We start from the raw sequence: 23,812 nt of genomic DNA on the forward strand, positions 1-23,812 counted from the left end.
AGCACTGCCACTGCCAGTCTGTAGTACATCTAGTGATCACTACGAATTATTACACTCATCGACCGACGGCAGCGCAGCCCCGACAGTTTTGCATGTGGCATTCATTGCCAAGTCGTCCGCCCATCTCCCTTTGTTGACGTTGCAATTTCAATGCCACCGGTTGGCAAGCAGTCATCGCCAATGTTATCACAGAGCGCCTTTCGCTTCCTCGTGGTTCAATGGCAGTGAATGCGACCAAAATCCACTATCAATCGGTGTCGTTTCTGCGGAGGACATGCTAGTATATCAGAAGAAATGTCACCCTGTTGAACAGCCAGCCAGCTGTCAGACTTTTTCAATAAATCATAACCCATACAGTCACAATGTTCACAAGCTGAGCAATACGATTATACAGCAAGTTTCAAATACCACCATATATCCATCATCCGAATAACTTTCTCCTGTCTAAACGATCGGCAGACTTTTGACAAGCCATGACAGTCAGCGCCACTTTGCTCGGTGATTAGATATGCCACAGTGTACCATCAGCACATCCGGCAATACGCATTGGGTACGTGGTTAGTTTCACCCCATTTACAACCGCACCCCCAATACGCCCGGATCAGAGGTTGGCAAACCACTGTCAGTGCAATGTCTACACATAATGGGGCGACAACTTAGTTCAAGTTTCAAATCCAAGATAAACTTACCGAGTTACCGCCGCACCTGATGGCAAGGCACGACGTCGGGTAGTCACCTACCTCCGGTCGAGCGCAAGTCTCGGACCAACACAATCGATATTGATCAGCTGATAAAGCCCGAGCCTGTGCAAGGATCTTGCAGCATGTATTAGGATGTTGGGTTTGCTTAAGGCCGTTAAGAAGGTGATAGACAAATGATAAGCGCATCTCTGCGTACCTGAGCACAACCATCGCCCTCGGTCCTTCAAGGACTTCCTGTCCATGAGAAGTTTTTATTTATTTTCCAGCCCAATCTGAACCTGACTGAGAAGATATCTCTCATGCATAGAAGGAAACTTTCGAAAAAAAAGTACCGAAAATTAATCATGGCGGAGTATCAAAGACCGGTCCAGATTTGAAGGTCAGGGGGAATCATTTCACAATCGCAGGTGTGATAACGAGACGAGGGTATTAACATTGGGGATCCGTGACCAAATCACCTGGCCAAAGGAAAGGCGAAATTCAGTTTGGTTGGGGTTTCCGGCATAAGTGTGCAAACGGCTCCGTGTCGGGAGAAGAAGCAGCGATAATGGAGAAATTGAATTGGTCGGCCGCCCTTGTCGGGTCGGGCACATAAATAATGGAAGGCTTCTTCAGCCTGGACCCTGTAAATCCAATGGACTGCGTCATCGTCAGAGGGCAGCTGGCTACCTTGCGTGCTTCTATCCAGCCTGAACAGGCGAATCGAGGGCGAGTCCCTGTGAGTTCATGGGGACGAGACCACCTAGGAACGAATGCACATGCGTGTGTGCATCACGAGGCCGCATATGAACTTAATTACTTTGCGGAACCCTCAACCAAAGCCTCGAGCCCATCCGAAGAACACACATAAACAATCCTTGAATGGTCCACAATCGGAACCCAGTATTGAAACCCACAATTGGCAACAGCGAAAATAGCGGATAGGGCAGCCACAGCGCACATGTGGACTGTGTCTGGACTTCCCTTCTGGTCCAAATTCTACCGGATTGAACTGTAATAAGGGAACCGGGCACATCCCGAGCCCCGAGCGCAGAAGAGTCAATGACGGGAGAACGTACGTGAATGATGACTAGCCTCGTGCTGACCGTGTGGTAAATTTCTTATTGTGGGGGGATGGGTTTAAGTAGCCGAAGTAGGATGACCATCGAATGAAATGGCGCCACAACGGACGAACCACACATAAAAATGCTTCTTGAAAAGTTAGCGCTCTACCGAGCGACGGAATGAAACAAACCGACTTGTACCATGCGAAGAACAGAAAATGACAAGTGCCAGCATCATGAAATACCGTTATGTACGACAGAGTCGGACAGATTGTGACAAAAGTGGCACATCAAACCACAGCACCTTCCTAAAACGGGTCACTCATCCACGCCAGCTGTCAAGTGGCTTTACGCTTCTTGCACTCGCGCCGCGACGATGAGCAGAGCATCTCAAGCACCGGTCACAAGGTCGATGACAAGGAGTATGACGGCACCTGCCGTCAGGCGCTCCACAAGGCTTAGCGGGGTGCAAGGTAAACTTCACAACAAGCTTTGATAACCATGCATAACTAAAGCACCCGCTAATTCGTCATTGACGTACTACTTATTACAACTGATCCATAGCTCCAAAGCATACAACTGCGCCGCAGCTCCTCAGACACAAACACAACCGCGTACTAGTAAGCAGGGATGCGGAGCATCTTAGGCAGTTCAAACGCGGAAACGGAAGAACGGCGCGCGCCGATTGCATCGCTTCAAAGGATGCGGGGAAGGCTGTTTCTCTCCGAGTCGGTCGTTCGTCCACTTCCGGGGCCCACAGTACTTCGGGTGCATCTGACAATGTCTCCGCCCGAGAGGATGAATTAATACTAAAGGAGAAAGAGTTCCGGCTCAAATCTCGAACGCTCGAACAACAACTCGCAACTGCATCCCAGAAGGAGAGAGAAGCCGCTGCCTTGCTCCAAGAATGCAAAGAACGGTTGGCAAAAAGCACCCTAAGGCAGCTCGAAGATTATTTTACGTGCCCTTTGTAAGTAGCCCTGCATCAAAACTGAAACTTGTGTGTGAGTTGAACTCAAAAAAATTAATTATGTGTTCAACAGGTGTTTTGAGATCATGTGAGTTGATTTTAATCAGGTTTCAAATGGATGCATTGAATAATACTAGTATCTTTGATCGTTATACTTAGGGCTTGCCCGTATAGTTTGAACCCACGACAGTGCGGGCATACCTTCTGCGCCACTTGCATTCTGAAATGGTTCTTCTCCCGATTGCATCGCGTTTGTGGAAGCTGGCATGAGCCCGTGGATTGTCCAATGTGCAGGAGCGCTTTATTTTACACCCCCGATAACGTTCCGCGCCCAGAATTCTCGTTCCCTTTCACACCCAACAGAGCGGCTGATAACGCGATCCACGGCATGATCAGCACTTTCTCCAAGGAGGCTGACTCTGGAAATATCTCGCCATCTAGCTCACTTGCTGACTGGGGAGAAGATGGTCACGCGAGACAAGAATGGTGTCGAAAAGAAAGGTATTTGGCTCACCCAAGAATTCAAGAATTTTCCCCTCAAATGCACCGTCTTTAATTAATTAGAGTTGGACGCCATGAGATGACAACTCTCGCTGCATCGTGGACAAACATGCATGGAGATGAATTCGTTAACATCAAAAACAGACTTGAAGTATTACATTCATAGAAAACGACTGGTGTTCGACTGGGCGAGGTTTACAATGAGACAGACCAATACGGCTTTGGGGACCCACAGAAATGGAGAGAATGTCTCAAGTACGGAATGAATTTCTTGTCACCTGTATGGAGTTCCACTCTCCGAGACATCATTGTTGATTGTTTTTTTTTGTGAACATAATTTAGCAATGTACAATTTCTGTTGTACATGTATTCGATTTTTTGAATAGTGGGGCCGACCGCGGTGACTCGTTCAACGGCTGGATTTATAAAACTACAGATAGAAACAACGGTCTCTCAACCCGCGCATACCTAGAACATCCTGAACAACGATGTTGTGAGATAAAATCCGAGCTGCAGCGAGCTAGCACGTACCCAATCACCAGGCGTTAACCAGAGATCAGCAGCAGAATCCATTTTGCCAAGAACCGCAGCACCTTTCCAAGCCAGTACGCGAGGGTCGACTTCTTTTGGAGGTGGGATAATCTGTACTTTGTCCATGCTGGGGACCAATGGTGTGGCGATTGCCTGCAGCCTTGTTGCAATGATTCAATATATCTGATGTATGAACGCCTTCTGTAACTCACCTGCTCTCCAATGCATGGGCCATTCCAGGTATCAAAGCGCTTCCCCCAATGACCAGAACGGCCTGGAGATGCTTGCGAATTTTATCATCGCCCCCGGATGCCCGAGCACTGTTGAAGATAGCAACATCGAGAGGAAGTTTACTTGCTTCAAAACAGACATCGATACCGAGACCACCATAATTCGAGCTCACTGGTACGGAAGACTGAGCAGGTTGAGGCTGTGGAGGAACGGGCATCGGAGATGGTTTTCCGTCGCCTTCCACATCAATTACATCCATCGGTGCATCAGCAGAAACTCCTCCGGATGCTCCTGCATTAGATGGTGCAGAAGATTCGACAGCCGGAGGTGGTGTTGCATGCGCAGTTGATGGCAGTGATACCTCTTGCTGTTCTTGTTTTCCGCCGTTCTCTGTAACCGCAGTAGTCCCTGCCTCGGTTTGTGAATACAGCTATGGCAAGACAGCTGTACGTACCATCGGGCAACTGACTGATGGGAATCGGAGACTGACGAACATCCGTCGGCACTGTAGAAGGCGGTGGCAGTAAATGTTGCGTTGAGATGATCATCGCTTGAGTCTGATGGCATGATGTAAATAAACCTGTGATGGAAACAAACAAGAATACGTACAACATGGTCGGCTGCATGCTCTATAATTTCCTCAGTGACCGGATGGGGTATGGAGCGCAGACCAATGTGCTTCCTGTCGAACTCTATCACACGGGGCTCGAATATGCACTATGTAAGTATCGAAGGTGTCAGCTGGCAGTTAGATTGATGAAGAACTGTTGTCAGCGAAACGCACCATGGGCGCGAGTATTATCTCGTCATAAGCCCGTAAACCGTACTTCTCCGTGGGTTTACCGGGCTTGCGCACTACAAAGTCATACAGATTGAGGGCAACGTCACCCTACAACACTCTAAGCATTGGCGAAGGCATCACGTGCGATGACTCACCTCCGCTAGTGTACACAGTCGTGCTTTCAAGTCCTCCATGACGGCCCAATCATACCATCGCGCGAGATTGATATCGCGATAGGGAAAACTTATTCGTTCTAAGAGGACATACAAGAATTCAGTAATATCATCTCCGCCCATATTGAGTGTGATTCTAAACGATTAATTAACAATAAACTCTGTATCAGATGTATACCTTACCTCGATTCAGAGATAACAAGACCTTCATCAACGCATGCTATGCTAGAGTTGACAGCGCCAATGTCAACAACACACGCGCTACTAATTCCTGCGCCGTAGGTTGCCGCTAATGATTCCTGCCTCACGTCAGAACTCGTTGATATCAATACACGCGTGACACACCTGCTGCACACAGATCTGCTTGAATCCTAACGAAACAAAAAGAACGTTGACGAATTCGCGCACGTATGCCCGATCATAGAAGTCTGGGATGACAAGAACAACAGAATAGTCCTAGTGGTATTGGTTGATACTGTTTTTAGGAGTGAAACACGGCGAACCTTGTAATCGGGCCGCCTTACGTTCAACCTTTCTCTCAGTACAGTGCTGATAATAGTTTCAACGTCATCCAGTATCATTTGGTGTGACGGATAATCCCTGGTGTTGAAGTTCTTTCCGTGGATCGGCCACTTCACTGAATAATTCAAGAGTTGAGGATCGGACAACCGGAGTGCCTAGTATGAAAGACTCAGAGAACAACATTCAGAATTAAAGTATGATACATACTGGTTCTCCGACTAGAACTTCTGAATCTTCCTGGGGGTCCTGGATCCAATCGACAAGGAACGGGTCATTAAATTCGGGGATAATTTCAGGTTTGAATTGCTCGTTAAAGGTCGACGCGATGCTTGCCGCGTTGGGTGTGACGCGAAGTTTGTAAAACCTCATCCGCTCGCGAAGCGAAACAATAATTGACCCCATTTTGGTATCAAACTGCATGAGCACTTTAGAACCCTATGCAACATGGTGAAGGAAGAAATGTATGTACAGGATCATCTGAAGTGATATCGACCGCGTATTCGTCTCCGTTGGGACTCGCAGATACGGATAGCTGTGGCGCTTGCCCTTTTCTCGGGCGCGAAATACCCTCGACGTAGGTCGGAAGTGGTGTCGGTGGCTTGTGTCTGCGCGCAATGACATTTGGAATGGAGACGGGAGTGACATCTGACGCCCTGCCAATTCTCAGAAAGCGCGATCCAGGGTGGATGACAATAACATGATAGCCACGTCTATTCTAAGCGGCTCAGTGTTACCATACGAAAGACCAGCCCAATCATGCAAATGCCCACCTCTGGTCCGGTGAGGGAGCAATTTCCTCTGCCGCCAATTCTTTCTTTCGGGCTGCATTACGCGCCCAAATGGTCTGCGTCTCCGATTTCAAGTAAGAAGTGCCCACATGCTTGGGGTTTGGCCTGACAATAGTCCGATCGTCAACACTCGAAACGCAGTCATGGATCAACGTCTGTCAACGTACGCCAGGGGCACATGCATGGATGTGTAACGCATACCAGAGTCATCTTTTTTCGCGTTGGGTATTCCCCTTGGCATATGGTACTGTGTTTAGTTTGTGCAGGTGGAAAGCAAGTGAAATAGGAAGTATGAGACAAGTGTCATCTATGGCGTCGGCTTCTGCCGGCGGTTAGATGGCTCAAACAAACTTGCGAAACGTTGGCTATTAGTAGAGAGCAAACATGGAGATGCTATTGTATAGGTACAGAAATGTAGAACATGTGGATATCTATATGACATATATCGACGAGACAACAGCCAATGTCAAATCGGCTACCAAAATGCACACCTATCAAATAAAATTGAGCTCAATACAATCAGGATAACAAAGTCATCTTACCATCCAGAAAAGCATTGACAGAGGTTCTCCAGTGAGGTGGCCTGCAAGATAAGCTTATCCACTTGAGCTGTAACGGGAAGGACGATGTCATGGTTGAAGTCACGCCCTGATAATCGGAGAGAGGAATCATCAGTAACGCATAGGTGCAAACGCATGGGAGAGAATCAACCTGTGAGTTTGTGCTGGACACGGTTGTAGACAAGCAAGGCCCGCTCGTTCCGGACCTCTTGCCTCGCTCCAGGTCCCTCGACAACCTCTGCAAAAGTATTAGTTTCTCACTTCTAGGCGTATGCTAAATCCGCACCGTTGAAAATATCGTTTTCATCTGCGCGCAGCTTGCGAGTTGGACCTTGAGGATATCCCGAAACTTTAGCAAGTTCAGCAGCACGGGCAGGATCAGTTTCGCCATCTGCTATTCATGTGAGTCAGTCAAATGATGATAATGAAATGCAACACACCTTCTGGTCGGCGTGAATCGACGTCAGCTTGCATGAGCCGCCAATTGATCAGGGGATCATAAACGAAGGCTTCCAGGACTGCCATCAGGGACTCCTTATTGGCGCGCAGCACGGACATAGTAATTTCACAGGTATGTCGGAAACTTCCTTCAATGCCGCTTATCTGTAACATCACTGTGAGCCTGAGAATGCCTGCGGTCTATTGCACAAATTACCTCCATGGCATGTGTGAGCATACGAGTGAGCCTGAACGGAATTTTTTCGGGGAACTTCTCGCGATGCATAGCAACTTCAAAGCAGTCGCCGAAGTCAATATGAACGACTCTGCCAGTCGTGCGCACCAGTAAAAGGTTGGACGGATGACGATCTCCGAGACCCAGAATATGGCCAACCATGCTGTTGACCGCCAGAGAGCGAGTATAAGTTGCACGGCGTTCGAGCCAGTGCTCTGAATTTGCGCTTTTCAGCCATAGGACGCGATAAAGATCCTGGCCGGTGGTATTCTCTAACGCATATTCAAATACTTCAACCTTTTGCAGGAGCGTCAGATTCTCGTAATCCGGTGCCATCTGGAATATATCAGCAGGTGAGACATGTTTGAATAAAGATGCATACCTGAAGCATTAGCCGATACTCTATGTTCAAAAGGACTTTGCGAGAGTCTCGATAGTCGCGAACAAGGACGTGCAAAGTATCGCTATCCTTGACCCAGCCCATGAGGCCAGCGTTGGGTGCTAATGGAATGACAGAGTAACGCTGGATGTGTAAGCGTCGCTTAAAGCTATTGGTGTCAACAGACAGAAGGGTATTGACAAGGCTGAACAGCTGCATAACACGCTCGTCTTGACGCAAGTCTTCGTGCCCTGTATATGATGGAATCAGCAATATCATAGTGTTGAGGTGGCCATCCTGTTACCTTTCAAAACATACTGGTAGTCCTGTCCGTCACTACCCTTCAGGGATAGTCGTCGTGGCCGTTGCTTGGAAGCTATGACAGTGAGCTTGGTAGCGAATGATGCAATGCGAACGACGGGTCGGCCACTATGATATGTTCCTTGAGTCGGCCAATGAGTACAGCGCGGTAGCAGAGTAAGATCCAAGGTGCATACCAGGCATCGCTAGATCAAGATCGCGGGCTTTTAAGAGTTGCGGTGACACATATTGCAGGTCCAGCGTAGTCAATTGAGGTAGCTGCTTCTCCACTTTCCTAAAGACCTGAAGGCATTTGACAGATAAGCAAACAGAGGTGATCATCTGCTTCCATGACGCACCCCATAGTAGATGTCCCAAGCCTTGTTCAGTTCTGACATCTCGCCAAATGCGCGGTACCGCCGACAAGCCTCCCGAGCTTCGTGCAGGTCGCGACCAAATGTTTGAGCGAATGATGTCTCCCTCGCTGTTGTTGGCCCCTAATCCGCAATGCCTGAGCAATTTTTCCAATAAACTTCGAGTGAATGCACTTACAGCCTCAAGCATCTCATGAAGGGGCTCCAGAGTCGAGATCATTCCCTCAGGATTTTTGTCATTGAAGAAAAGACGGGAAGCTTCTTCTAAACCTTCATGCCACATCTCGTGCCAAAGAATGGCAACACGAATGAGTTCATGACTGACGACAAGCGCCTGTTCCACAATGTTAGGGCTGTGTTCTCTCATTCTGTCCATAATGGCCAGAGCTGCATTCTTTCGAGATATGCTTGAGGACTTGGAAGCTACAGTCAAGGGATATATGAGAGCCTGGGGGTGATGTTTCCCAACTTCGGTAAGAAGGTTGTTAATGTTTCGTCGCACATTGGCGCTCGGGGTCTGTATGCGGGCAATGATCTAAGGAAATAATTCAACCAGAGAGACGGGTCCAATGCTAATTTGCACTCACCTGAGGAATGACTTCCAACCATGTATCAACCTCGACCACAGAGAAGCCACTGGCCATGGCCTGACTGACATCGTCGTGTGCACCAAACTTAAACCACAGCGTGAGCAATCTAAGAGTGTCCTGTAACGCATTCTCATTCCGGAGGCCAATCGAGCGAAAGAACCCTGTTTCGGAGTGAGTAGGAACTTGAACTTTAGAAAGAACAAGCTGACCTTGAACAGCCTGCACGATATGGGCAGCAAGCCCACTCCCGGGGATGTCGACAGCCGTGCTTTCCTTTTGACTCTCCAGATGGCCGATGACCTCGAAATTAGCTAGCGCCCACGTATGCCAGGCCTTGTACCAATTGGGATCATAGTGGGTTGCCAAAAGGTACGAATGCAGTATATCTTTGACATTCCGCTGAGCAGCTGGTGAGTAAGAGATGTGTCTTGTATCAACGCACTTACAGCGCCCCAATCTTCCTTTAGTTCCACCTGCCATTGCCCTTGTTTGAAGTAACAACGAGCGAGAAGACGTGAGAGTTCATCTAGCTTTGGTTTACCAACGCCCGATCTTTGTGAGTGATCCTTAGATTCCACCTGCAGATCCCTTGCAAGGCTTGAAGAGAATTGTCGCAAGAAGTTGAGACTTTCTTCACGAGCGCCGGTGGACCACATATATTTGAGTTGTGCATAGACAACATTAGGAGGAGCTTTCATGTGCTGGTCGTCTCGAAGATGCTGTAGCTGAGAACATAAAAAAATAAAGTCATCGTAATAGATTGCCCTTGCCATTGACGTACCCTTTCTGGCGAAAGCAATGAATTGATCGTCTTCTCTGCCAATGCCATACGGTCTGACTTGCGACAAAGGTTTGCGAATTTGATCCACATAACAGGATCATCTTCTGGATTGAGGACAAGGGCTCTGACTTGCAGAATCCGTTGCCAGGTTTCAACATCTGGTTGACAGCCTTGCAGTCTTGTGAAGAAGGGTGAGCACAAGTTTTGAACATATTTCGAATACACACCTCTTCATCCAAGTTTTTCGCATTGCTGCTTGGCGGTCGGTTTGGTCCGCATACTGTTTATACACAATAATTTCCTCCAGCTCCGAAAGCATCTGCGCGCGGACAAGCGTGCTGGATTATTTTAGTACATGGCAAACTCAGGGCACAAGGCCTAACTCACTTGTAAGACCGGCCGTATCCTTCTCCGACAAAGGAGGTCAACTCCGGCTCGAGTAAGTCTCTTGCTTTGCCAATCTCCTTGAGAGCCTTTGGGAACTGGTTTTGGTGGACAGAAAGAATGGCCTTGTAGAACGCTCTATCCGGTGAGTCGGCCCTCATGGCAGCGATATAATCATCCATTGAATCCCATTCACGAAGTGACCAAGCCGCTGCAGCAGCCATCGGAGCTATTTCACGGCGATCCTCGTGATTTGCATTTGACCAGTTCTCATCTACTTGAGCGGCAAGTTGATCCCATTCACCCAGGGCATGCAGACATTTCATGCGTCCAATCTGGACGTCAGGTGTGTCTGGATCCTCTTGGGCTTTCTTTTCGTATGCGTTAAGTGCCTCTTGCCATCTGCCCAGGCGCTCATACCATTCTTCATGTTTGCTGACGTCGTACTGCTCTCGCGCGATAATGAGAGTGCCCCAGGCAGCGTCGTGTTGCTGAAGTTTGGTGTTGATTCCGATCAACGCTTCGATGATGTTCGGAGAGGTTTCGGTAAAAAATTCAAGCTCCTTGTAGTGAAGAGCTTTCGCATAGGCATGGAACCTCATGGCATACTCTCCCAGAGTGCGATGCTCGATGGGGAGTGGCTTCTCCTCATGTTCCATGAACTCAGCTAAGCTAAGCAGTCGGTGCACGAGATCAGATGGAGCAGTGGAGGAAGTGATGGCACATTCGATGGATCGCACGAGTCCTTCCTGATTAATCGGTTAGTGTGAATGGGTCATGAGTACAAAATCGATTTACTTGATACTGATCATAGAGTTCTGTCCAGCAGGATATGAATGCTGCATTGAACAATTCTTTCGCCAAAGGAGGGTGAATATCGACAAGACTCATGCAAGCCCGAAGTGCGTGTGACGGGGACTCCTTCATCAACTCCACAGAAAGGCGGTGCATCCATTCTGTCCAATCCTCCCTTGTGCTCACGGAGGACACGTCCCATGCTTGCTTCAAATGCTGTTGGTTTACGGTCAATTTAGCAGCTTCCGCAGGTACGGAAATTTCTGCAGCCTTGGATTCGCTGAAGGAACATCAAGAGCTGACGTCGTTAAGTAGCCAAAAAGAGACGCACAGCAAGTCATGAGTACCCGGCTCTTGCGGTAGGCGTTCCCCATTCAGGAGCTTCGATATCAAATTCTCGTAACGGGGATGAGGTATACGATTCCGGAGCAGGCACTATCTTGCTGTCAATAATCCAAAAAGGAAGAAAAAACTCAATCATATGCACCTTGTTGATGGTGGGCACGAATATAGCAAAGTCGGATCCAAGTTGGACAACTAGGGCGCACAGGGTGTCCATCACCGCCTGCCGAAGCTCGTTGTTGTTTCCCTCTAACACACGGATCAAGGGATGCACAATGCGAGAAGCGTGGTCAGAGAAGTTAACACGGAGGGATAAATGGGCTATAGTCTGGATTGCTTTCTTGCGGAGTAGAGTGGTAGCATCGGGTCGTTCAGCAGATTTGACAATAACGGGAATGACGAGGTGAAGGTACTCTTCAATATTTGCCCCGAACGTGAGGAAAGAATCGAAAATCTTGATTTGAGTAGCCATTTTCTTCTCGAGGTCTCCTTCGAAGACTTTGAGAAGATGAGGCAGAATAGTTGGTAGAAAAGGTTTGAACTCGGCGTCCAAAGCTTTCCCCAGCGCTTCAATCAAAGATACTATCGGAAGCTGTAGGGAGGCGTTCTCCCAAAGCTCCGTCACGAGGCCAAAGACTTCTGGCATATAATTGCGTATGTGTTGCTTAATGATCCCGACCAGGATAGCCAATTGCTGCAGATGAAATTCTTGCAGACGCGCTGTGGAGGTGCGAGCCACAGCGGTAAAAGCAGGAATGATCTTTCGAAACATTTGGGTCAGTACAACATTTGGTCATGTAGCAGCAAAGAACCGACGTACCTGCGGTAGGAACGCCACACATTTCAACCCTTGCGTCCTGAAAATGTTCATGATAGCTTCGATGACGGTGTGGTGATGATTGCTAAGCGATTGATCCTTCAAGACAGCCAGAAGAGACGTGATCACGACAGTCTGGTAGTAGTCGTCGCTACCTGTCAATGATCCCGTCTGAGAAATGGCGACAGCATTGACAGCAGGAAGTGGCGTTTCATTCATGGCTTCCTCATCCGGCCTTGTCTACGGAAATGTCAGTAGCTTGAAGCGAAGAGGGACGTCCTAGACAAACCTTCCGCCTGTATGGATCCAGGGCTCCAAGGATACCGAGAACTTTGACTACTTCTCTTACAACCTCGCGGCGTGCATGCGGGGAGGACTCACTCCTCAGAATGCGTCCCAAGATGGGAAGCAACTGAGGATAGTCTACTAGGGGTGTTATGACATACCCAGTACTAGAGCACAACTGGCCAAGAGTATGGAGCGCAGCGTCGCGCTTGACATGAGCAGGATCGGAAAGTCTGGAGATAATGACCTGCATGAGCTCCGGGATATGAGGAGCTACGTCTTCCCCGCCAACGGCAGCCAGTTCCCCGAGACACATGAGAACATTGGCAGCGACAGCCGGGTTGCTATCATTCGCCTTCTGCAGGAGGACACGGAGCATAGGGAGTGCATATGGCTTGATGAGACGCTGAGTCGCGCCCACTAGGAGAGTGAGAAGGCGGGTGCAGTCTTCACGATTTCGCCTGTAAAAACAATCATGATTTGTTCTAGGACACGGAGATCGATGCACGCACATCACAGTTGAGTATTCTAACTCTGTCAATAGTTGTATCAGGGCCTTGCGCAAGGAAGGCATGACGTAAGCAGGGTTATGCTTCGCAAGACGGCCAATCAAAGTGACAGCAGTAACGCGATTCTCGAAGACCTCATCATTGAGGGCGATAAATATTGACCTGACATTCTCCGCTTGCGCCAGATGCTTATCAAACCGTTCATGAAGGGAAGACAGAACAGTTTGCCGTATGGTAGGGTCTTCAAGTAACATCGATTACGTCAGGTGGCCTGTAGGAAAATAAAATGAACTTACCTGGGTCTGCAATGCCTACTGTGAGGAGTTTGTCGAGAACATCACTGATTATTTCAATCGCGTGGCTGCTGGCTTGGTAGCAAATTGGGTCCCTAACGAATAGCCTGCAACAAGTGAGAGCACCAGCCCGTCTGACGTCTGCATTATCGTCTTCCAGATAAGGAAGAGCAGCATTGCGGACAAACTCGTTCAAGATGTGACCTGCTCATGATGAGTACATAATATAAGATAGTAGTAGGTAGCTTACCGCTGAAGTCGAATGTGCCAAGCGTGGACAGTGCGAGTGTGATGAGCTCAGGGCTCTTCCCGCTCCTAGTAGTCTTCGCGAGTCATGTTTAAAACAAGCAACAGAAGTGTTATTAAACTCACTTGAGATGAGCTCAAGTCTCTCGTATACGCCGAGGCATCACTACGGACAAGGGAAGGTGGGGCTCCAATGGCTTTATAAGGCTGTCCACATAAGATCAGGGAGAGCAGATCCAGCAGACGGTCTGACGATGTGTTTATTTTTATAAGAATGACGCCTTGACGTGGTCAACTGACGCACCTTGAATAGTCTTTAGCAAAGGAGGAATATTACGTGCAATGGCCATCAGCGCCTGTCTAAGAGGCTCACTCAGCCCGCACGCAAAGAATAAATCAAGTTGATCGTGAAGAAGCTTCGTGAGGTTTGGACCGACAGCCGAAGCAAGCATTCCGACGCATTGGAAAATAGGTTCTTCAGAAGGAGCATTCTTCTTTCTGTACAAAGAATTTTGATGACTGCATACAACAGTCGGTATACGACGTACCCCCTGGCTTGTAGACCAAACTTAATTTGAGCCATGATGGAGTCGAGGAAAGGTTTCATGTCACTTCCTACAGCAGTAGCAGTGTGACCAATGGCGATGAATGCTGACAACAACAAATCAATATGCAACCTTGTGACTGATAAGAGAACGCATACCAAAAGACCTCTCGTTTGGCTTTTCCAGCTGTGTTAGTAGATGTCCCATGGATTTGTGCAGGTGATGTTCCGAGAAAACCTGTGTTTCGTAGGCAGCGAGAGTCGGGATTAGGGTGATAACCATCTTGCGAACAAGACCGTCTCGATGTGATTTGAAGCGAAGAATTTGTTCCGCAGTATCCAAAAACGATTCTCTCATAAACTGAAGGCAAATATGATTCAAATACAATGACGGTATTGAAATCACTTGCCATCTCGCCATGCAACAGCAGTTCTCGGTATGTGAGAAGAGACCCATGAATGACCTCAGGTTGTGACATTTTGAGTCCTAGTTGCGCGTCCTGAAGAATCTTCATGAGGTAAGTTGTGCGTGTCTGCCGTTCACGTGTCGTAACAATCTCAAGACATGCAGCAAGAAGCTCTGCAGCTCCCTCCCTGACAATGTTTCGAGAATCCCGAAGAGGTATGAGTATCTTGTCAAATACGAGGCTGATGTGGGAGTGAAAGTATATTGCACTGTTGCGTGCGAGCTCCTTGAGGATGAGCACTCCGGCATAGCGGGGGGACTCCTGCTTATCACCCTGTAGCAGCTCGACTGCGGCAGGAACTTCTAAGTCCATAAATCGTTCTCCGAAGTCGGCCCCACCGATTGCAGCAATTTGGCCAAGAGTCTTTGATGCGGCCAGCATGATGTTGACATCGTGATTTGGCAGCAGCTGCTTAACGTAGTTGTAAAACCGAAAGAGGTACTTCTTTGAACCAATAGTGTCCTCTCCTTCACTTTCAAGGAGGTGATCTAAGTGACATGAGTTATACGGCCATGGCACCATAACGTTTGGACGCACCTATGGCCAGAAGTCCGCCCAATCTTTCTACATTATTCTGGCTGTGCATTAGGTCAAACAGACGTTTGTTGATATCGTCATCCCAAAGCTTTGCTACTGCATCAGACGGCATTTCTGCGACAGTCATTGCAACCTGTTGGACCATGAGAGGTGGCTCGCATGCATTAACAATAAACGCACATAACGACGCAACTCTGTTGCAGCTTGCAATCGAGCATCGTGGGCTGGGCTCCGCAGGCCTTGGAAGATCTGCCCAAGGTGATCCGTGTGGGCATATTGCGTTACGGACGCCATACTTATCGTCGCCAGCGTCCTGGATAATCCACTGCACACCTGCAGTGAGACTACAGGATTGTAATAAACTGTAGACACTGGAAGAACTGGAAGAGGAAAGACTATTTACGGCAGTGCCGCTGGACCTGCGGGCCTGATCCGTCCTGTTTACATCTATTGAATTCTAAAGATTACTTATCACTATGTGGTACTGTAACTCAACGTTCAAATTCAAACGCTGAATCAATGTCCACAATCACATTCTTGAATCTTGACTATGGTGCTTATTGAGGGAACGACTGATCAGACATAATGCCTAATTCTTGAAATGCAAAGAGCTTGCAGTTCCAGTACGCCGGAGGTAATAGTGCATCAAAGCGGATCCATCTTCACGGCCTGGTGGTCTAGTAGTATGATTCCTTGTTAGGGCGATTGTCCAATTTCGAGGAGGTCCCGGGTTCAATTCCCGGCCAGGCCCTTTTTGTTGCTTTCAGTATTTTAGGAGCCCTGGAAGAACATCGCCGCTGCGCAGCACTTATCACTAAAGATAGGACCCTCTGAAGCATCACTACATTAGTGCATAGTACAGTAATTGTGAGATGTGGCTTCAAACTTGAAATTCCTTCCAGCAGCACGCGAAGTGACTGATTGGTGCAATACAGTTCTCGTTCTACGCAGCAGCGGCGCGCCGCGGCGCAGCTCGTGCGCAGTTTCATTGTGCCCGGTGTCAGCCCCTTTTGGTAATAGGCCTCTTCCTAGAACCATATAACTTCAAGTACTGAGTGCACTACTGTCAAAATGATACTGCAGGGCAAGGAATCACAGCAGCTACAGACCACTATGCACATTCCTGATGAAAAGGAATCCTCATCGTCCCATTTTCCAGATGGTGACCCTCCGCCGTACAGTAATCTCGCATCAGGTTCTGCTGCGGTATCGCCGGGTCACCTAGTAGGTTTTGCCAATGCGCCCACAGTGAAGACCATTCGGCTAGAAAAACATCATGACTTGATATCCGGTGAGCATCACTTATGTATTCTTTCCCTGCGTTTGTCTTAAGTTTGGCCCATGCAGGAGCGTACATCATTGACCCTGATGTGTCAGGAGACGAGCCATCCGTTCTACAAGGCTTTGCAGCCAGGCACAGTGACATAGTAGGGCTAAGGAAAGCAGTCGACTTTCTCTCCGCAGCACCACATGCGGTTTTTCGCAATCGGTTCGGGTCAATCTTTCTGACTCTAGCGACCAAAGGGTCGTCGGAACAATGCCGTCGGGCAATAGTTGACATCTCGACCCGTCATGGAGATATCGCCGTTAACTTGGTGAGTAACAATTCAAACTCCATCTCCATAAGGTTATGTTTCATTGTTTCTTGAAACAGAGCTCTGTACATCCCGGTAAACGCATCACGCTGAAGGTAACTTCCCGAAGAGGTGAGTTGAAACCGATGGTGGTGGTAGTACTGGTGTGTGTGAAGGTCCGATGACAGGGCCGTCTGCGTCGGATTCCACTTGGGCAACCAACCATGGAAAATCTCGTTTATCCGCCCAATCTGTCTCTTCTATGTCACACATCAAAAAGTGACATCGATGCGTTTCTGTGTCATACATTTGTAATCGGTACTGACACGCTTTTGTCATCCACCAGGAAAGATGGTAGTACTGCTCCCCCCAACTTTTTGCGGGGATGTGCAGATACGCGGTAGCAAATTGGGCGGTTTTGACATTCTTCCAGGATTGTCTAGCAGCATCCGCAGCATGAACGGGAAGAAAACAAAAATGTTGTTACTTATCGGCGGCACTACTCCGACCTCTGAAGGTGAATCTATGGATCACTGTCATCTCTCCTCACGCCATGGAAAGATTGTCCTCGGCTTGAGCGGGCAAGACAGCATGCCAACACCACAGCAAGGAGATAACATTTGGAGAAAAATAGGTGCATTTTTCCGCGGAGGTGAAAGTACGGAAAGTTCTTTGCAGGATCTCGCACGACCTCAGTTGACCTCGCGACCAGGTTCTTGAGAATGTGTAGATACACACGAAGTAGCGCCTGATCCAATCTTCTATCACAGATGAACGTGAGCAACCGTACGCGTAGACTTACCTAACCCCGATGGTACCGGAGTACGGATCACACTCTATTCCGCGTTCGATATGCACCAGGTGTCAAGCGCCGAATAGTTGATAAACTCAGTCATGTTACCAAGGACCCCATTTAGTGATCCCCCACTCTTCGCCGCTACTTATCGCTGTCTCTCTGATGTCCTTAGACGCCTCTGATGCCAATCATCGTAACGGGTGCCTTTCTCTAAGACGCCTGTTCAAGTTCAAACCTCGACGCATACCTAAGAGTTCCTCCAAACAAGCTAACACATCCCAGATATATGATCAGACACTAAAGGCGCCTGATTCAGAAAGGGACGTCGATCTTGTATGTTTTCTCTTGGCACCATTTTCCGCGCGCAGCTTACTCCTTTGGCCCCCATAGACAGATCTGACTTCCCGCGTGTTTTACGATACGTGCTGTGACTTTGGAAGCAGCAAATTCAATACTGCAGCATGCCAGTGGGATGCTCCTCCCGTTTATTCAGATCTGCCTTCTCCTGGTGGTTCTATACGTGCAGAAATCAGGCACACTATCGAAACCATGGTCGACACACTCGATTCCTCCCTACGATATCTAAGTGTCCAGATTCACAGTAAGCTCCGTAGTTATGGCCCCGTCTATATTTGCTGACTGTGGGAGACGCAGGCCACCCAGAATTGATGTTTGAAGAAATGTCTGCAGGGCCACGTATCCTACACGCATTTCACTGATGGAATTTTCATAGATTTGCACACAATCTCCTGTCTGATTATATGGAAAACCACGGGTTTTCCGTGACGAGGCATTACCTCGGTCTCAAGACTGCTTGGAGGGCTGAATACACCCACGGAAAGGGAGGTAGAACCATTGGAATTAACTCGGAGATGGACGCATTACCCGTGATTGGGCATGCCTGTGGCCACAACCTCATTGCAATCAGTGGGGTAGGCGTGGCATTAGCCATAAAATCCGCACTGGAAACCTACAACGTTCCTGGCACAGTCGTTCTTCTAGGAACCCCAGGTAATGCGTCCAAATTCGGCCGACACGAGTTACTCATTTCTCTTTCAGCTGAAGAAGGTGGCGGAGGAAAGATTATCCTGCTTGAGCGAGGAGCCTACAAAGGGATGGATGCTTGTTTAATGTCCGTGTGCCCTGCTGAATACATTCCGAACATCACTGACGCATACGTGACTAATTCAGGTGTCATCCTTCCCCTGGACCCGAGCTGTCTTCGTTTGTGGTATCTTCACTGGCGATGCAATCTATAGATGCCGAGTTCTTTGGGCAATCGTGGGTCTTGTGATTCTTACATGATCACATGAACTGACGCAAACAGCGCTCATGCTGGAGATGCTCCATGGGAAGGCGCCAACGCACTTGATGCTGCGTTCTTAGCATACTCCAGTGTCTCCGTATTACGGCAGCAGATTAAACCTGACCACAGAGTGCATGGCGTCATAAATGGCAGCGAGAGAGCTGCGAATGGTACAGTCTAGCAACTTCTAGCAGTATTGAAACATGAATAATCCAGCGAGCCTTTTACAGTGATCCCTGACTACGCCAAAATGAGGTGGTATGTCCGAGCGCCGACACAAGACCAGTTAGCGAAACTGACAGCAAGAGTGTCCGCCTGTTTTGAGTCAGCCTCTATGTCACATTTGTACGGTCGACGGCATCTTACAAGGTCCACAGGGGTGCCGCGTTGGCGACTTCCTGCCGTCTCAAGCTCACGAAGAACACGCCCTATTATGATTTACGGCAGAATAACATCCTCGGTAAGTCATCTTCTCAGATGTTTTTGATCAGTCAGGATAATTAACACTTATATAGCGGGTGCCTTCTCTCAAGCAATGAATGAACAATCTGGCATGCATGTCGGGCAATATCCCTCAGGGGCGTCCACAGATTTTGTACGTTTGGTTATTAAACCTCCCCGATTCCACATACGCATTGACAAACTACGCTCTAGGGCAACGTTTCATACGGCAAGTGCATCCCTCTGAAGTCGCTTGCCAATTTTGTGCTCATGGTAACTTAGTCTTGCCCTCGCTACATCCAGCTTTTGGTATGTTGTGTGGTGCGACTATCTTTACACTTATCTGACCGTACACTGAAGCCATCCCTACACGGCCCAATGGGGGAAATCATTCGCCAGCATTCGCTGATTCTGCGCGAACCACGGAAGCCCACAAAGCATGTATGATTACCACCAAGGCCTTGGCGTGTACGGGCTTCCGTGTCCTGGATGACAACGTTTTTTTCAAGCGGGTATGTGTATTGCCTATCGGTTAATCTCAATCGTCGTGTCGTCGTGTTCAACGTTTATATCACAGGTACGAGAGGCCTTTGAGGCCAGCCTTTGATGCGATCCATAACGGAGAGCTTATTAGAGTGTGTACGTTTGAATGTGGATTTAGGTTCAGAGATAGGTGACTACCACACCGTGTATGTACTTATATGTAGAGTATCACAGCAAAATTCATCACAGATCCCGTTCGATAGCCGTTCGAAAGAATAGTCATAAAAATCAAAAGCAGTCCTAAGATCCGATCGCATATGTAACGATGACGCGTGCCCAAGCCCTCACTTCGCTCCAAATCCCGGCTGTCTCAGCGCTAAGGTGCACGGGTCTCGGAATCTCCCCCAGGCTCCCTCACTGGATGCTCGCCTTCATTCGGCAGCATCTCAGGCGTTGTGTTGCCTTCTCTTCGGGCTTTTCCGCGCAGATGGTGATGCTTTGATTTGCCCTCAGCTGCTTCTGCGACCATTCTGAAATGTAAAATAGAAAGACGACGTGAACCTTAGTAACCGCGAATCAACATGGGAGCCGAACGTACCGCTCAAGTTCACGTCGGACCTCGTCACTCTCATCGGGGACCGTGCTTTTGAATATGTGACCCATAATCATCAATCCCTGACAAAAACAAAGGTAAAATTGACGTCACATCAATGTTTAGATGCGGATACGATATCCGAAGGGCGACGTAGTGACACACCTTCGCCCGGTAAAACAAAACTTGATCGGACGCCTCTTTATCTTTGAGCACGTTATCCACAACCTGAATAGGAATGGTTCAACTGCTGCGCGCCCACAAGAAACCCTTGCGCACCTCCCGGAGAACCTGAATGACTTCGAAACGCGTGCCTCGCCAAGACGCTAGCATGATCTAGTGCGTGTCAACTTATCTCGCCAAAAAATCAACCGTATTGCGAAGCACACGGACCTTGCCTGTAACATCCTCTTCTAGTGCCCGCAGCACCTCCTCATCAAGCTCCCCCTTCTTTTGCAAGCGTTCCATCTCGGACATGAGAGACTGCACGCTAAATCTGTTTTACATATGTCGTGAACGTGAGAAGAGAACAGAAGAGAACAGATGAAAACGAACGCGCTTCCAATGACGCCCCACGCGTCTTTTGCCACTGAACCCTTCTCCTTCATTCGCGACCAGAAACCTGCACTGCGCCGTATAAGCAGTAGATAATGGGACAATAAGAGCGCTACTCACATCCCTAGGAACTTCTTCGACTTGAAGTACGACGTTGCCTTCATCATGTACACTGTCCCAATTGTATGTAGCAGCTGTCAATCCCCCACTTAGTGAGTTCAAACCACTGATGCACACCAGCTACACACACCTCGACCCCAAAGCTCTCCAGTTTTAAATCGTCTGCTTCGAGTTTCATCCGGACTTCGAATGCCTTTGTCTCAGGGTCGTCCTTGTCGCCAGGTGCTTTCGCATCCACAAAGGGTCGTAGTCGCTCAATTAGCTTGGTAGTGAGCGTCTTTACTCGTTCATCCATCGAGCGTTTGCGTTCATCGTCAAGATCCTGAAGCTTCTTCTTCTGCTCTGGCGTGAGCTTACTGCGCTTCTTATCTTTCTCTTTGCCTTCCTTGCCGCCATTAGATGGGGTCGGAGACCCCAAAACAGACTGACGCTTCGAAGCATTATCAGCGGGACCGGGTGTCGATGGACCAGGTGCGGGAACGTGCGGTTCGTGCGAGACTGCTGCTTGTGGCGGAACGATGCCCTCTTTCTCGAGCTCAGCACGTTCCTCATCGGTCATTACTGTCTGTGCCACAGATGTCATCTCCTTCATTAAAGATATTTCGCCGATCTGCGTGTCACCAAGGTTAGCCGATAATGCAGTTGATCGTGACGAATCATAAGGAATAATTGTCGAGTGTAAAAGACAAAGGAACGCACATAATCTCTGAATCGCTCTCCACCAAATACGTTTGCAAAGAAACCCGCTGCATCGTCTAGTTCTGTACTCTCCTTGTCCACCTAAACCACGTAAAGTCACATCTCAATTTCAACTCTCGTATTATGGAGGAGATTGGCGCACCATAGACTTCCCGTTCTTGTCATATACCGCTCTCAAATTCTAATCGTATCTCAGTTTGGATTCAAATCATCAGAGTGAACGAAAGAGCGTACAGCATCTGATAGCACCTGATACGCTTTACTATGTCTCATCAGCCCGCTGCCATGTCATAGACGGGTAAACCACAGCTGTACCTTATGTCCTTGAACTTCTCTTCCGCATCCAAAGAGGAGTTTTTGTCTGGGTGGTACTACGGCAGATGAGTAAGCTGCAACGTCTTGCCAAAGCCAAACCAGAGAGGAGTATACGCACTTTCATTGCTTGCTTCCTGTATGCCTTCTTTAAGTCTGTATCGTTAACGTCCACGGGGACATCCAACTACGCCGTTGGTGGTCAATGTGTGCTGTAAGAGACGTGGAGTACTGCGCACCAAGTCATAGTACTCTGTTTCGACTGGTGCCATTGATTAGAATTATCTGTGCGCCTGTCGCCTCTATAGTGCTGATGTGGATGGTGTGTCTATTTGATGGAAGGGAAAAGAAAAAGGATGTAGAAGAAGAGTCCGAAAGGCAAGGGGGATGAACGTTAACAACCTGATGTCACTGGACTCCGAAAGACAGTAGCACAGCCACGAAACCTGTAAACGACGGAGAAAGCGGACTTGACCGAGAAATCAATATTTCGTGCTAAAAATGCAGGGTTAAATTGCATGGCGGACATGATGTATAACGAATAAAATTCCAGTGCTACAATGAAAGTGGAATAAAATAGTGAATGATGAGTGGACCGTCATCTACATCCCTTGGAATAATGCGGCGCTGGGTAAACAAAGTGCGATTTAATGATATAAGATAGGTAGCTGAACTTCCGCGCGGCTAAGAGTCTTTGATTATGAATGCTTGAGATTTTGATCATCCAACTCAAGCACGCTGGTAGAAAATCGCACTGATTTTCTTGGGGTCGTCGGGCGGGTTCCTTCACTTCCACTTCCTGATGACGCTAATGATGTGACCCGTGCCACCGGTGAGGACGCAGAGCGATAACCGAGTATCAACTTCGACATACGATGCTTTAGGGACAGCACGGGCCGCGCGCCATCTGGTGTTGCTGGACCTGCTGAGTTGATCGTAGAGGTGGAGGGAGATGGGCCGAGTAATGCAATGGAGCTCGGAGGGGGGCAGTTTAAGGTAGTGCTAGTAATTGTTTTCTTGAGGGAAGAGCGGGAAGGGGGTGGTGGGAGGCTGTGCGTGGGACGATGCATTGCGGATGAGTCGTGGGGGGTACCGTATATGAGAGGGTGATGAAGGTGCAGAATGGCGGTGGTGACACGGATTGCGCAGATGTGGTGTGCAGGAAACATGGAGACCCATTGCAATTTGCTCAATGGTAGGACGGGAAGCCGCGGATTCTCTGTATCTCGCGTGCATTCGTGGCTGGACATAAGGGTTTCGTTCTTCGGGCGTAGAATACATGCCAACACCACCACGCTGCACGGGAGAAGAATGAGAATCGTCTGAAAGAAAATGAGAATGTTCGCTCACTAGGTTGTCTGCATGTCGTTTTCTGGGGGATGCCAGAAGGCTATGACTGATGGACTTGCGCATGGAGACGAAGAAGCGTGAAGCAGTTCCACCAAGTCCAGGGCTCTGCTGGCGTGATGGATTTTTGTCGCTAGTAGACACATGTGAAGAAGACGCCAGGGCGTTCATCGTAGATCGAATTGGTATGATGGAATGAGAAGAGGGGTGCAAGATCTAAGTGTGGTGACTCGGGTAACTCGTGTGCGCAGTACGCAGCAAGTGATGTAATAAATATTGACGTTGTACGCGTTATTTTCGCCTAGGGTCCTTCAGAGATGTGAATCATGCATGCAAGGTGCCTTGCAAGCAAGTAGGAACAGTGACGGTCTGGTAATGGTTTCGCGCAAGGCGAGTTTAAGTATAGCAATCCTACGTAACCGAACACGTCCGCACCCGGTTATCGCACGGCCACAGTACAAGTGTCCACA

General features: G+C 48.6%; 8 protein-coding genes and 1 non-coding gene across 9 annotated transcripts; 4 read left to right on the forward strand and 5 right to left on the reverse strand.

Annotated features, from left to right (window-relative positions):
• Nucleotides 1-1,393: 1,393 nt before the first annotated feature.
• On the reverse strand, nucleotides 1,394-2,178 carry DEU56DRAFT_441315 (uncharacterized protein). Its single transcript, XM_041346239.1, has 3 exons — nucleotides 1,940-2,178; nucleotides 1,776-1,889; nucleotides 1,394-1,692 (listed from the first exon to the last, which is right to left on the reverse strand). The coding sequence occupies exons 1-3, from the start codon at nucleotides 1,980-1,982 to the stop codon at nucleotides 1,493-1,495; spliced, it is 357 nt and encodes a 118-aa protein (XP_041207026.1). The 5' UTR covers nucleotides 1,983-2,178; the 3' UTR covers nucleotides 1,394-1,492.
• A 351-nt stretch (nucleotides 2,179-2,529) lies between these two features.
• Nucleotides 2,530-3,381, forward strand: DEU56DRAFT_739392 (uncharacterized protein; the record flags this gene model as incomplete). Its single annotated transcript, XM_041348726.1, has 4 exons — nucleotides 2,530-2,714; nucleotides 2,788-2,802; nucleotides 2,874-3,215; nucleotides 3,279-3,381. Coding segments are annotated over 4 exons (645 nt in total), but the record flags the coding sequence as incomplete, so codon positions are not given.
• A 143-nt stretch (nucleotides 3,382-3,524) lies between these two features.
• DEU56DRAFT_812123 (uncharacterized protein) lies at nucleotides 3,525-6,567 on the reverse strand. Its single transcript, XM_041353591.1, has 14 exons — nucleotides 6,409-6,567; nucleotides 6,224-6,346; nucleotides 5,923-6,163; nucleotides 5,661-5,867; nucleotides 5,435-5,608; nucleotides 5,277-5,387; nucleotides 5,115-5,230; nucleotides 4,914-5,067; nucleotides 4,762-4,866; nucleotides 4,587-4,694; nucleotides 4,432-4,534; nucleotides 3,959-4,385; nucleotides 3,747-3,906; nucleotides 3,525-3,693 (listed from the first exon to the last, which is right to left on the reverse strand). Exons 1-14 carry the CDS (start codon nucleotides 6,480-6,482, stop codon nucleotides 3,646-3,648), a joined length of 2,151 nt encoding a protein of 716 aa, XP_041207028.1. The 5' UTR covers nucleotides 6,483-6,567; the 3' UTR covers nucleotides 3,525-3,645.
• A 25-nt stretch (nucleotides 6,568-6,592) lies between these two features.
• Nucleotides 6,593-15,504, reverse strand: DEU56DRAFT_812129 (phosphatidylinositol 3-kinase). The gene is made up of 32 exons (XM_041353592.1): nucleotides 15,298-15,504; nucleotides 15,118-15,250; nucleotides 14,524-15,068; nucleotides 14,273-14,474; nucleotides 14,118-14,220; nucleotides 13,874-14,067; nucleotides 13,696-13,817; nucleotides 13,574-13,646; nucleotides 13,327-13,527; nucleotides 13,034-13,271; nucleotides 12,526-12,982; nucleotides 12,240-12,476; nucleotides 11,565-12,179; nucleotides 11,409-11,512; nucleotides 11,081-11,357; nucleotides 10,286-11,031; nucleotides 10,126-10,236; nucleotides 9,899-10,076; nucleotides 9,564-9,842; nucleotides 9,327-9,516; nucleotides 9,115-9,278; nucleotides 8,706-9,062; nucleotides 8,513-8,650; nucleotides 8,351-8,456; nucleotides 8,158-8,295; nucleotides 7,857-8,104; nucleotides 7,457-7,810; nucleotides 7,242-7,404; nucleotides 7,088-7,192; nucleotides 6,953-7,039; nucleotides 6,784-6,889; nucleotides 6,593-6,732 (listed from the first exon to the last, which is right to left on the reverse strand). Exons 1-32 carry the CDS (start codon nucleotides 15,409-15,411, stop codon nucleotides 6,717-6,719), a joined length of 7,101 nt encoding a protein of 2,366 aa, XP_041207029.1. The 5' UTR covers nucleotides 15,412-15,504; the 3' UTR covers nucleotides 6,593-6,716.
• Nucleotides 15,505-15,783: 279 nt separating this feature from the next.
• DEU56DRAFT_t75 lies at nucleotides 15,784-15,868 on the forward strand. Its single transcript has one exon. It is a non-coding gene; the product is annotated as a tRNA-Pro (tRNA).
• Nucleotides 15,869-16,132: 264 nt separating this feature from the next.
• On the forward strand, nucleotides 16,133-17,775 carry DEU56DRAFT_441627 (uncharacterized protein). The gene is made up of 4 exons (XM_041346242.1): nucleotides 16,133-16,408; nucleotides 16,465-16,712; nucleotides 16,772-16,823; nucleotides 17,038-17,775. Exons 1-4 carry the CDS (start codon nucleotides 16,189-16,191, stop codon nucleotides 17,409-17,411), a joined length of 894 nt encoding a protein of 297 aa, XP_041207030.1. The 5' UTR covers nucleotides 16,133-16,188; the 3' UTR covers nucleotides 17,412-17,775.
• On the forward strand, nucleotides 17,531-19,942 carry DEU56DRAFT_441588 (uncharacterized protein). Its single transcript, XM_041346241.1, has 14 exons — nucleotides 17,531-17,820; nucleotides 17,878-18,088; nucleotides 18,142-18,169; nucleotides 18,221-18,498; nucleotides 18,547-18,619; nucleotides 18,679-18,768; nucleotides 18,815-18,963; nucleotides 19,024-19,117; nucleotides 19,171-19,253; nucleotides 19,309-19,388; nucleotides 19,448-19,463; nucleotides 19,517-19,543; nucleotides 19,595-19,746; nucleotides 19,812-19,942. Exons 1-14 carry the CDS (start codon nucleotides 17,650-17,652, stop codon nucleotides 19,839-19,841), a joined length of 1,482 nt encoding a protein of 493 aa, XP_041207031.1. The 5' UTR covers nucleotides 17,531-17,649; the 3' UTR covers nucleotides 19,842-19,942.
• A 102-nt stretch (nucleotides 19,943-20,044) lies between these two features.
• DEU56DRAFT_441398 (X-domain of DnaJ-containing-domain-containing protein) lies at nucleotides 20,045-22,451 on the reverse strand. The gene is made up of 14 exons (XM_041346240.1): nucleotides 22,235-22,451; nucleotides 22,117-22,182; nucleotides 21,999-22,054; nucleotides 21,918-21,945; nucleotides 21,826-21,864; nucleotides 21,684-21,764; nucleotides 21,115-21,594; nucleotides 20,985-21,058; nucleotides 20,865-20,936; nucleotides 20,703-20,805; nucleotides 20,589-20,645; nucleotides 20,475-20,537; nucleotides 20,316-20,392; nucleotides 20,045-20,247 (listed from the first exon to the last, which is right to left on the reverse strand). The coding sequence occupies exons 1-14, from the start codon at nucleotides 22,265-22,267 to the stop codon at nucleotides 20,094-20,096; spliced, it is 1,383 nt and encodes a 460-aa protein (XP_041207032.1). The 5' UTR covers nucleotides 22,268-22,451; the 3' UTR covers nucleotides 20,045-20,093.
• Nucleotides 22,452-22,693: 242 nt separating this feature from the next.
• Nucleotides 22,694-23,513, reverse strand: DEU56DRAFT_872029 (uncharacterized protein; the record flags this gene model as incomplete). Its single annotated transcript, XM_041355752.1, has 3 exons — nucleotides 22,694-23,045; nucleotides 23,089-23,291; nucleotides 23,346-23,513. 3 exons carry the CDS (start codon nucleotides 23,511-23,513, stop codon nucleotides 22,694-22,696), a joined length of 723 nt encoding a protein of 240 aa, XP_041207033.1.
• Between the last annotated feature and the right edge of the window lie 299 nt (nucleotides 23,514-23,812).

This window comes from Suillus clintonianus (assembly GCF_016758775.1).
Source record: "Suillus clintonianus strain FC179 chromosome Unknown DEU56scaffold_50, whole genome shotgun sequence".
NCBI classification, from domain to species: domain Eukaryota; kingdom Fungi; phylum Basidiomycota; class Agaricomycetes; order Boletales; family Suillaceae; genus Suillus; species Suillus clintonianus.

Coding starts and splice junctions, on each gene's coding strand:
- DEU56DRAFT_441398 (XM_041346240.1), bottom strand. CDS start 22,267: ATGGCACCAGTCGAAACAGAGTACTATGACTTG. Junction 21,865..21,917: donor ATCAGGTGCTATCAGATGCT/GTACGCTCTTTC, acceptor AGATACGATTAG/AATTTGAGAGCGGTATATGA. Junction 20,538..20,588: donor TCATTCAGGTTCTCCGGGAG/GTGCGCAAGGGT, acceptor ATTCCTATTCAG/GTTGTGGATAACGTGCTCAA.
- DEU56DRAFT_441315 (XM_041346239.1), bottom strand. CDS start 1,982: ATGATGCTGGCACTTGTCATTTTCTGTTCTTCGCATGGTACAA. Junction 1,890..1,939: donor CTGTTCTTCGCATGGTACAA/GTCGGTTTGTTT, acceptor CTTTTCAAGAAG/CATTTTTATGTGTGGTTCGT. Junction 1,693..1,775: donor TACCACACGGTCAGCACGAG/GCTAGTCATCAT, acceptor CCCTTATTACAG/TTCAATCCGGTAGAATTTGG.
- DEU56DRAFT_812123 (XM_041353591.1), bottom strand. CDS start 6,482: ATGCCAAGGGGAATACCCAACGCGAAAAAAGATGACTCTGGTATGCGT. Junction 5,609..5,660: donor AAGTTCTAGTCGGAGAACCA/GTATGTATCATA, acceptor CTTTCATACTAG/GCACTCCGGTTGTCCGATCC. Junction 5,068..5,114: donor CTTGTTATCTCTGAATCGAG/GTAAGGTATACA, acceptor TTAATCGTTTAG/AATCACACTCAATATGGGCG.
- DEU56DRAFT_812129 (XM_041353592.1), bottom strand. CDS start 15,411: ATGGCGTCCGTAACGCAATATGCCCACACGGATCACCTTGGGCAGATC. Junction 13,528..13,573: donor TGGCACATTCGACTTCAGCG/GTAAGCTACCTA, acceptor CATCATGAGCAG/GTCACATCTTGAACGAGTTT. Junction 9,063..9,114: donor GGTTGGAAGTCATTCCTCAG/GTGAGTGCAAAT, acceptor TTATTTCCTTAG/ATCATTGCCCGCATACAGAC.
- DEU56DRAFT_441627 (XM_041346242.1), top strand. CDS start 16,189: ATGATACTGCAGGGCAAGGAATCACAGCAGCTACAGACCACTATGCAC. Junction 16,409..16,464: donor ACATCATGACTTGATATCCG/GTGAGCATCACT, acceptor TGGCCCATGCAG/GAGCGTACATCATTGACCCT. Junction 16,824..17,037: donor GAAGGTAACTTCCCGAAGAG/GTGAGTTGAAAC, acceptor GTCATCCACCAG/GAAAGATGGTAGTACTGCTC.
- DEU56DRAFT_441588 (XM_041346241.1), top strand. CDS start 17,650: ATGTCCTTAGACGCCTCTGATGCCAATCATCGTAACGGGTGCCTTTCT. Junction 17,821..17,877: donor CAGAAAGGGACGTCGATCTT/GTATGTTTTCTC, acceptor TGGCCCCCATAG/ACAGATCTGACTTCCCGCGT. Junction 19,544..19,594: donor CTCGCTACATCCAGCTTTTG/GTATGTTGTGTG, acceptor CGTACACTGAAG/CCATCCCTACACGGCCCAAT.